The 10,355-nt window shown below is 25.4% G+C and overlaps 1 protein-coding gene across 2 annotated transcripts; it reads right to left on the minus strand.

The window, feature by feature from the left end:
• Positions 1–131: 131 nt before the first annotated feature.
• Positions 132–8,804, minus strand: LOC112596376 (sodium channel protein Nach-like). Of its 2 annotated transcripts, none has more exons than XM_025342025.1 (10): positions 8,640–8,804; positions 7,756–7,956; positions 6,904–7,060; positions 6,651–6,796; positions 6,408–6,513; positions 5,194–5,470; positions 2,047–2,100; positions 662–746; positions 473–570; positions 132–405 (listed from the first exon to the last, which is right to left on the minus strand). In XM_025342025.1, the coding sequence occupies exons 1-10, from the start codon at positions 8,795–8,797 to the stop codon at positions 137–139; spliced, it is 1,551 nt and encodes a 516-aa protein (XP_025197810.1). In that variant the 5' UTR covers positions 8,798–8,804; the 3' UTR covers positions 132–136. The 2 variants fall into 2 exon arrangements, with proteins under 2 accessions (XP_025197810.1, XP_025197811.1); XM_025342026.1 differs by having other exon boundaries at positions 291–405; positions 486–570.
• Between the last annotated feature and the right edge of the window lie 1,551 nt (positions 8,805–10,355).

The following is a 10,355-nucleotide window of genomic DNA, read 5'->3' on the forward strand; positions in this document are numbered from 1 at the left end:
ATTATTTATGTTTGCTTTTGTTATAGTAATTGATAAATATATATACATAATACATTAATGTATTATACATAATTCTAAAATAAAATAATATCAAGTTATTTTTATTTGTAAAACTTATTAATTATTGTACTGATATTTAATGCAAAAAAGGTAAAGCAAATGGCTCATTTTTTCCATGGATTTGAGGTTTTACAGAAGTTTCCTTATTTTCAAAAGTCCATAGTGGTTTTAATCCTAGATTTATAGTTGGTTCATCTTTTTGATCATATTCTTGACTTAGTTCTTCTAATTCTTTAGGGTTATTTGTCACCATACAACATGCTCTTAGTGTGAAGTAATATATGATTTCCACTCCGCTCAGCAAACTGAAACCTAAAAATAAACCTGCTATGCCACCAAAAGCCACTATAAGAAATATAAAATATTAGTAAATTAATATTTATTCAACAATTATTTTGAATTTATGATTAACCTAGTAAATCTACCCAGCCAAATAATACTTCTCTTCTGTACCTCACCATTGGCCATGATACGAAACCGATTTCTAGAGATTCATTAATCTTATCAAACCTAGTGATGATTATATTAGTCCAACACTTTTATTATTTATAATTTATATTTCCTTAGATATTTTGTCTTAATAAATCATGTATCAACATACTGAGCATCTTGAAGTTTTTCTACTTCATAAACTGTATTCATACATCCCAATTCACATTGACAAGCAAGTCCATTTAATATTTGATCTAAAACATGTAGGTTGAATCAATAAGTTGTATTAAGAGAACGACATACCTGCATGTATTGTCTCCATCTTATTAACGCATACTATATCAAAATATACATTCAGCAGTTCCAATTTTGTATGTTTAACTTAAATATTAGACTATTAAAGTGAAATTACCTACTATTAAACTTAATATTATACGTTGTCTCGTTGGTTTTTTACGATTCTTTAATTTTTAAGTTAATTATAAGTATTTTTAAGTATTTATATTTTACATACTCATAATTATTATGAGTCATAAAACACACAAAAGTTAAAATTGAAATTATCGAACTTATATTTTGGTATTATATGTATGAGTAAGACGAAGACAACACATGCAGGTACGATATCTTAAACATCCATTGTGATTATACTAATTGGAGATTGAAAATTATAGATTTTTGTGAAAACATTATTAAGTAGTAAGTGCTTATGTCAGTGACGCAACTAGAAAAAGGCTAGGGTGGCTTAGCTCCCCAAAAAATATTCTTTATTGATTACAAATATACACGTAAAATTGTATTTTGTCACTAGGAAAAAAAAGAAATGAATATTTCCAAATTTATACAAGTTCTTTGGTGTTACATACACTTTGCCATAATAATTAGTTACTTATTGCACTACTGCATCTAGTGAAAGATTGTTTTCTGCGACGAGATGAGTCAAAACACTCAAAACATGGTTACGGTAAACTATGTTACAACGATGCAAAAGCGGTTTTCAAATTTATCCATAATTTATACACATCAAACGATATTGAAAGAACTACAAAACAAATTTTAAATAATTTTGTAAATGCTAACGATAGAAAAATACTGTTATGTATTAAAATGTTACCTAGTTTAAAGTTAACTTTTTTTTTTTTGTCATTTTACAGGTAAGCGACAAATTTAGTTATAATAGTAAATAGTAATACGTTTTTAAGAAACTAGTAAGATACTAGTGGTTAGTGTATAAAATATTGAGTAGAATATAGATACCATTTTCATGATTAACTTATATTGCTCACAATAGTGTCACATACCTACATAAAAAAAACAAATTGTTGTAAATCCAATGTGTTCTTCTCTTGGTTCAGATTTAAAAATGTATTGTGACTGTATATATAGGAGAACGATGGAATTGTCTCCTACAGAATATTTTAAATTTATAGATTTGTTATGGGGGCTATAGCAACCCAAAATTTGAATCCTAGTTGCGCCTATGACTTACATGGATATGTATTGTATCATCGATAAAATCTTCATGAGATCAAATATTAATCTGTAAATACGTACTAAGATTTTTACCAATACACTTTAGTCCGTCTAAATTGCAATATTTATATCCATCTGAAACAATAGTATAAATATAATTATATTGTTCAATAAAATGGTGCTATTTGAAATTATTATAAACAGATTATTTGTGGAAAAAACTAAAAACTTCAAAATTTGTCCGATCTAAATTTAAAATAATTAAAGTTATAATGTAGACATAAGTATACTGATTCTTTTATTATTAAACATTCGTTATTTCAAAACTTAAGTTTCAAAATGTTTTACATAATTTATAGTTGATAAATAAAACAATATTTTTAAAATAATTATATTTTTGATATTTCTTTTTAACTATAGAAGTACTCTTTTTACCTTTTGTTGACTGTTGTATATTTGAATGAAAGACAGATAATTATCTATATGCTTACAAGTCCCATACAAACGTGCATTAATATGTATTATAATGTGTATGGGAATTGGGAGAGAGAGATAGAAAAAGGATAGATAGATAGATAGATAATAATTCATTTTTGATAAACCGAGGATAATTAATAAATAGATAATTTTACTTTTTAATCATATAAATATAAATAACCAATAACAATGTTTTAAGTATTTACTATTTTACGGATAAATTCTGAGCGGAGCGATTAAATTATAAATATATTGATTTTACAATGATGTGCATTATTTTCTTTTTATTATTATTTACAATACATTATTAATCGGGTTAGTTACTAGTTATTACTTATTATTCCTTAATACAAGTCAATATTTACATTTTGTTAATGTGTTATTATTATGTACTTACTGACTACTAAAGTACTACTTGTATATAGTTAATACTCATATGAGTGTTACCAGCTTAACTCGATTTAAGGTATCTTAAATTTATTGGTTGTTACCGAGATCATTACCGTAAAGGGTAAAGTTGTTTCAATAATTATGCTGATTAAAGGGTTATCTTTTTAAGTTTTCGGATATCAAGGATTTTGGTTGACTTCATCTTTGTGGTCGGCAGAAAAATAATTATTGGAATTCATAATTTATTAATTTAAAGTTTATGGGCTAAACCTATAGTTTAAAAATCTATACTTGTTTGATTATTTAATTATATATTATAATAACAATACTTAACTGAAATATAAAATTAGGTTGGAATGAGGTACCTATGTATAAGAATTTACAACATTATTTAAAGGCTTTAAATCACGCCCTGTATTAGAGAACAAGGTTCACTGTTGATGATATTTTAAGATAAATTGTCTCCACGGTAAATGAAAAAGGAATATGTAAACATGAAATCATCAAAAAGTTATCATTCATATTGAACGATAAACGAAGTTGAGTAGTGTTTAACATTTATTTACTACAAATGATTCAACAAAAATGAACTATATAATTGTGGTTTTAGTAACAGATGTTAAAAAAAAATTTGTCTCAACTGCAAGGCTATAACAAACCCTCAATCCCTATTGACCAGTGGTTCCCAACCTTATTTATTCTACGCCCCCTTTGTAGATTTTAAAAAATCTCGCCCCCCCCACCTATAAATTGAAAAAATTATAGTTTTTTTGTTTACTTTACATTTTACAAATTAACTATATAATATTCAGAAAGACTACTTTTTTATTGATGATAGTAATTATAAAATATAAATACTTGTAAATAATATAATATTATAGTGGAATTTTAAATATAAAAAAATTTGATAAATAAAAATTTTACTTTGTGATGACTGCTTGCGCCTCCCCAGCGATGTGTATACGACCCCTAAAGGGAGCGCGCGCCCCCAGGTTGGGAACCACTGCTATTGACGTTACTATTATTTATTTATATTTATCAAGTTTCAGCGAAAGTAAATTAAAAATCAAAGATGTGTTTTTATATACGTATTAACGAATAGGTATAGTCAAGATAAATAAAAATAAAAATAATTGATAGAAGTTGAAGTTGTACAAATATTATCAAATATTATCTCATCTATAAATGTCTATAATTATTAGACTAGACAAAATAAAAATATAAAATTGTATTTTATTATTTTTTTGGTGTTTTTCATATATTTTGTGTATATTTCATATTTCATATCAGTAAGAACTAGGAAAGCATTTACTTTAATTTTTAAACCTGATCTTGTGACAACTGATTAATTATTTATTTATTGAATAGAAAAAAATTGTTAGAAGATTGGATTTAAAATCGGTATCAAGTTTATGGTTAAATAAGTCGTAGCGAGATCTGACGTAGCTAAAATAAAAGTTAAATAATATATTAAATTATTAACTCGCATCGTAAAGTACTAATTTTTTAACATTTATTACAGGATTAATTTTTATACGGTTTACTGTATTCTGGGTCGAAATTAGATCGGTTTCTTAGAACCGATAGTTCAATGTTATTAACGGGAATTAGTTAAATGCACTTAAATTACCTTTTTATAAGACAACTGCGCTCCGAAATAATGTATTATAAGTATATTTTGATATTAGCTAAGTGGTAAGTGCGTAAAATAGAATATGAAATAAATAAATATAAATAGATATGTTTAGAAATCAAAATATATTACATATTTGACGTATTAATGAAATATATTAAATATTGCTGACACACATCGACGTTAAATTAAACAAAATAATGCAGTCTTAAAATATATTAAGTAATAAAATAATACATATTTCAGTAGGTAATATTTTCTATAGTTACATCGCCAGTAAAATATTTTATGAAAAATTCATGATTTTTTAAAATATAACCCTATCTATATAATACGTATAATTTAGCATTATGTTGACTTAAAACTTGATTTTTAACTTAATTAATATTTTTTGTAACCGTGCCTAAGCACTACTTAACCCTACTGATAATGACCGAATGAAATATTTATGAAGTTCTCGTAGTATATTGATATTTGATAATTAAACATTTTTTTTTTTTTTTTTTTTTATTACGGCACTAGACTTTTACTAAAGACCTAGATTACTTATTGGGGATTATGATGATTTATGAATATCACTAGATCAAGCAAAGTTTACTATCACTCTATTGAACAAACCTAGAAAACCATTCCTATAAATTACTGCAGCTGTTGGCTTTTCCCGACAAAGGCGACAATCGCATTGTAATTTGGTAAAATTTAAATAAATGGTACTAAATTACATTTACCAATAGATTTATAGAGCCAAAGGACACATCCACATAGTTTCCTGCTGGTATCCATTCGACATTGAATCATACATGCACTAAACGTGTAGTTGGAGTCTGTCAGTAATGAAATTTCGTCTGGAAAAACGCATTTCCTTTGTTTTATCGTTAACTGTCGAGCGCCTTCGGTGGTGTACGTTTGTTTGCTATTAAAAAATATTTTCGCTATTCTCCTGGTCCACAGATGTTGCGGTAACGAGTCTACGATTAACATGTCGTCTATGCTGTGTATGAATACCTGTTGCATCATTGAAAATTAAATTATAGGGAATTTATAAAATAAATATATACTTACATAGTTTCAAACTTAATAGTTAATACCTATATGTGAAAATATTAACGGACGGACACAGTAGTGTACCATGTACTTTAAGAGTAGGTAGATTGTTAAATTAAATTAAAATTATAAATATAAAATAAAAAAATCTCACTCACCAGAGCAATAATTCTACTTATAGTTGTATCTCATTTACTCGACAAATTTATTTAAATACGTTGAAGTGAAGATAAATAAGTCGTAGGTGATATAAAAACGGGCACTTGTATACTCCCATAAAAAAAATTAATGGTAAATTCCTCTAAAAAGATTTTTCTGCCGTTTTATGCTTATGATAATTTTTCCAAAAACATTTTACTATCTTAAAATAATTAGAACCATTTAGCATTATCTGGAGGAGACCACTTAGAAGCAATTCTATAGTTATCCTTCAAAAATGTTTGTATTTTTAATTGCATTTATTTTATATTTACAAAAAAATTATATTCATCATTATTTTAATTTAATCAAAATTATATTTGTTGTTATTTTAATGTGAAACAGTTTTTATTTAATGAAATGTAGTAATTTATTGTTATGCATGCACGATTTTCTCAATTATTTGATTATTATTATTATTTATTGCAAATGATTAAATAAAAATTTTAAATCTTATAAAATATAAATGCAGTTTAATTTATCTCTATTATTTTTTTTAGGAGAATTAACATAAGTGTAATACTTATCGTATGTTTTTTTTAAAGAATTTATTTACGTAAAAGTAATATGGTATAAAAATGTCTGAAGGAGAATTTACAATATTTTTTGGGAGTTTAAATTTACATATAGAAACAGCTATTTATAGGATTTATTGTTACCTTAAATTGTTTATATTCGTGTCATTGTGCATTCTTCTTACCTTTAATGGGTTTTTAGTTACATTATCCATGTTAAACGTAATGGTCAATTTATTGTCTGTTTCGTAGACGTATTCTATATTAGCTTTTAAATAATTTTCGGGTAGCCTGTTGACCAATAAATAAAATCAATTCAATGGTATTTACAACTTGTGTTATACTTTTATAAAATGTAGATATAGATATGTATTGTATAAAATGTCAACTCTGATGGATGTGGATATGGATCGCACTATTTGAATTACCATGGCCAATCCAGTTCTACGTGTTTAGTATTGAAACTGTAACAAAATCCGTATTCTGTGAACACCGGTTCAAATCCCAAACAACAATTGTATGGTTCGCCTTTAAATGTGCAATCGTATAGTAAGTCTTCGCAATGATATACTACCTATACATAAAGCATTCCAGTAATTATTAAATATGTTTATAGTAATAAGCAGATAATAATATAAATATATAAATAAATAATAAATAATATATAAAAGTAAAAATTACTTGATAAGCTAAATCTTTAAATTTATCCTTTGGTAGCCAATTGTATTTTGAAAATTGTTTAAACATTTGAATATTTTCGTATGAGAACGACGCTACTTCGTTAACAAACTTAAAAAATATTTCTGCGCGCTCATTATCCGTGTTGTTATCGTACACACTAAAGTAATTTGTTTACAATTATATTAATATATTATACAACAATTAATTGTATTATATAAAACAAAAGATTATGTAACATATTAATATTTGATAACAATCATAATTGATATTCTCTGTTTTAAATAATTACGGGACATTTTATCAAAACTCATATGATTGTTTATTTTTAGTTTGAAGTGTTTAAGTGTTTTTCTATATTTTTTAAAATATTCTACTTTTTATGGTTTAGAACAATTCAAATAGATATAAATAACGTATATAGTCGTATAAGGTTAAACTGAATTATGGTTTAAACTTTAAATAGATATTATTGTATTTTTTTTAAATTTTTATTTTTTTAATTTAATTTCACTATATATATAAACATCATAAACATACATGTTAAGATTAAATAGTGTCGTATAATGTATTTAGAATATATTAATATTAATTATGATTGACTTACTTATTTCAAAGTAATAAGTAACAGAAAAAATATCGAGTTCGATGATTTATAACTACCTATCACTTGTTCATCGGCGGAACATAAATCGGTGATGTGTCCTTGTAATTAATCAGAATTCAGATAAAATATACTCATAATTATATGCAATAATATACAACTTACCCCGTAAAAACATAAAATTTCTGAGCGTTAAATAAGAAAGTATTGATCATAAAAATACTTGTATTATACTACAAAAATCTGCTCACCTCGTAACGTACTCCCATACTTTTTCATCGGAAGTTGGTCGTTTAGGACATACCGTTATAGCTGGAAATTGTACGTCCCAACTGTGGAAATCTGTATCTAATCCGGTAATGGTTGGACTTGTTTGAAACTTCTCCCAGAGCGATATAATTATGATAGAAGTAACAACGATACCCACAGATAAGAAACTAAACCACATGAACCTATAAATGAAATATATATCTTATGTGTCTTAAATACGAATATTTCTTTTTAAAATATAATTATTTCACCATTTTTAAAAATTGTTTTGTTTTTTATGGGATCTTTAATATTTAATATAGTCATAATTGTTTATGTTGTAGATTGAATTATAAATGAAAAATAAATGAAAGTTTTTGATATAAGTGATTTGTATTTTAGGGCTGGAAAACAAGTCATGTAAATTTATGGCATCAGATATAGGTTTTTAAAATAACTTTTTTTTATTGTTCAAAAGGCTTTTTCCTCTCCCAATACTAGAAAACAGTGTGAAGGTGTCAAGACAAAATGCATTTTATTCATGATTTATAAGTTATATATACCTATATATTACGATGTAATTGTGCCCTTTATCAAAGTCAGTTTCTTAAATTTCCATTCCTATTATAAAAATATTTAATTTCTACACTCTCTAGTCTTCAGTATGTTTTTAAAATGTCGCCTATGGATTTAGACACATACTTGACGATGAATAGGAATTTTATCAAATATGTAGTAGCGGTTAGCTGTAGCCGGCCTGTAGTTACTTATAAATATTTTTCTAATTATAAAATATAATGACTTTATTTAAATTTTGATATTGGATAAGTTTTCTTGACCATTAGTTGTTAAATAAATGTACAATTAATCAAATTAATTTTAATACCGTTCGTGAAGTGGTCGATCGCTTTGTGCTATGTATCTAACGCCGTGTAATGTGCTTTGGTTGAAAAATTCATTGAATTGGAGACGCATGCTGGTCTTCAATAGCTTTATTTTCGGAGTGTCGACTTTTTCTATGTTATTTAGACCGTCAAACATCATTAATGTTGTTTTTCCAACAGTTTACTTTATATTGAAACATTCAAACACATCGGCTGTGTATTTTATACATAGCACATAATAGGTATAATAATGACTTTGTAAACACGAACAAGTTATCTCTGTTAATCTGGCGTGTACGAAATATATGCTCAAATTATTGGTAATCGACTATGGTACCTATACTTTGTTATTGATTTATTTGGATTGGTATATAATGATAGTGACACGGACAACAATTATTTTGGATATATTATAGGCTGTATCTCCTAGTTTACTCTAAATAATTAAACATAATAGCGTTGAAAATGTTTCATGATAAGAAAAAACTATATTGGAAGACATATTATATTAGATCTAAAGTTTTAATCCTTTATGCTTTGAATAAAAAAATCAAAAGAGATTTGTTAAAATTTAATATGAGTTATATAACATTTTAAAATTTAGTTCAAGGTATAATGTATTATTTCAATTTAAATAGACGTAAAAATATTACACTTAATTACATATTTTTTTAGAAATGAACATTACAGATCAAATTATAACTTTTAAGCCGTTTAATATAACGTAGAAGCAGTTACATAAAGTTATTGTTCTCATTTTTATTTTTAAAATATTATTTTGTATTTTAACAAAATGTTTAAAATTATTAATCATTTTTTTTTAAATTTTTAGTTTTATTTTTAAAAACATATTTTTGTTATTGTATTTGTTTCACACAAGTGCTCGTTCAAACTATACACAAGCATATCACTCTTGTTTTTACAGACAAGATATTGTTGGTATTATAAACTAACAATTATCGTAAATGCGGGAATATGAACTATTTAGTTTCTAGTAATCTATTATAAATTATAATTAATAACGTTTTGTAATATTTTGTATTAAATAATAAATTTTGAATGAATAATGAACAATATAGTTTTTAACAATTTTATTATGCCATATTTTATTGTTTTAAAGACATATTTAGATATTTTTTGGAATTAGGTATTTGCATACATTCTTTTTTAGAGTTTTTAAGGTCAAGTTTAAGAAAAGTACTAATGTTAGTATAGTTATATTGACCTAATCGTATAAGGGATTTATTGGTATATATATAGACACAATATAAGAGTTTAAAATTTTAAAACTAAATAAATATGGTTTTTAAAAAGAAAAAATCATAAATTTAATAGTTGATTAAAGTTAATAAAATGTGTGTTATGTAGTTTTTGTAATTTTTAAAAATACATTTTTTTATTAATTCAATGGGAAAAAATAGTTAATTTTTTAAATTAATTTAACTACATTATTTTCCTCTAAAATTTTAGTTTTACATAGTTGAATATTATTAACATATACGTCATTGTATATTTGAGCCTTCGCGTTCATTCGTTATGCCTGTCTCCAATCCCTTCACTCTATAATTAGACTCACTCCCCCACTGTAAAACGCGTCAACGCCAGTCCTTGGACGTATAAAAACTAATATAGAATTTGTTTATTTTTCTGTCCTTTTTTTGTAATTGTTTTTACACGTAAAGGCTGATATTTATTATTTTGTGTGTAGTTTGGCAAAA

The sequence above is a fragment of the Melanaphis sacchari genome, unplaced genomic scaffold, assembly GCF_002803265.2.
Source record: "Melanaphis sacchari strain LSU unplaced genomic scaffold, SCAv2.0 Contig31_pilon_pilon, whole genome shotgun sequence".
Taxonomy (NCBI): Eukaryota; Metazoa; Arthropoda; class Insecta; order Hemiptera; family Aphididae; genus Melanaphis; species Melanaphis sacchari.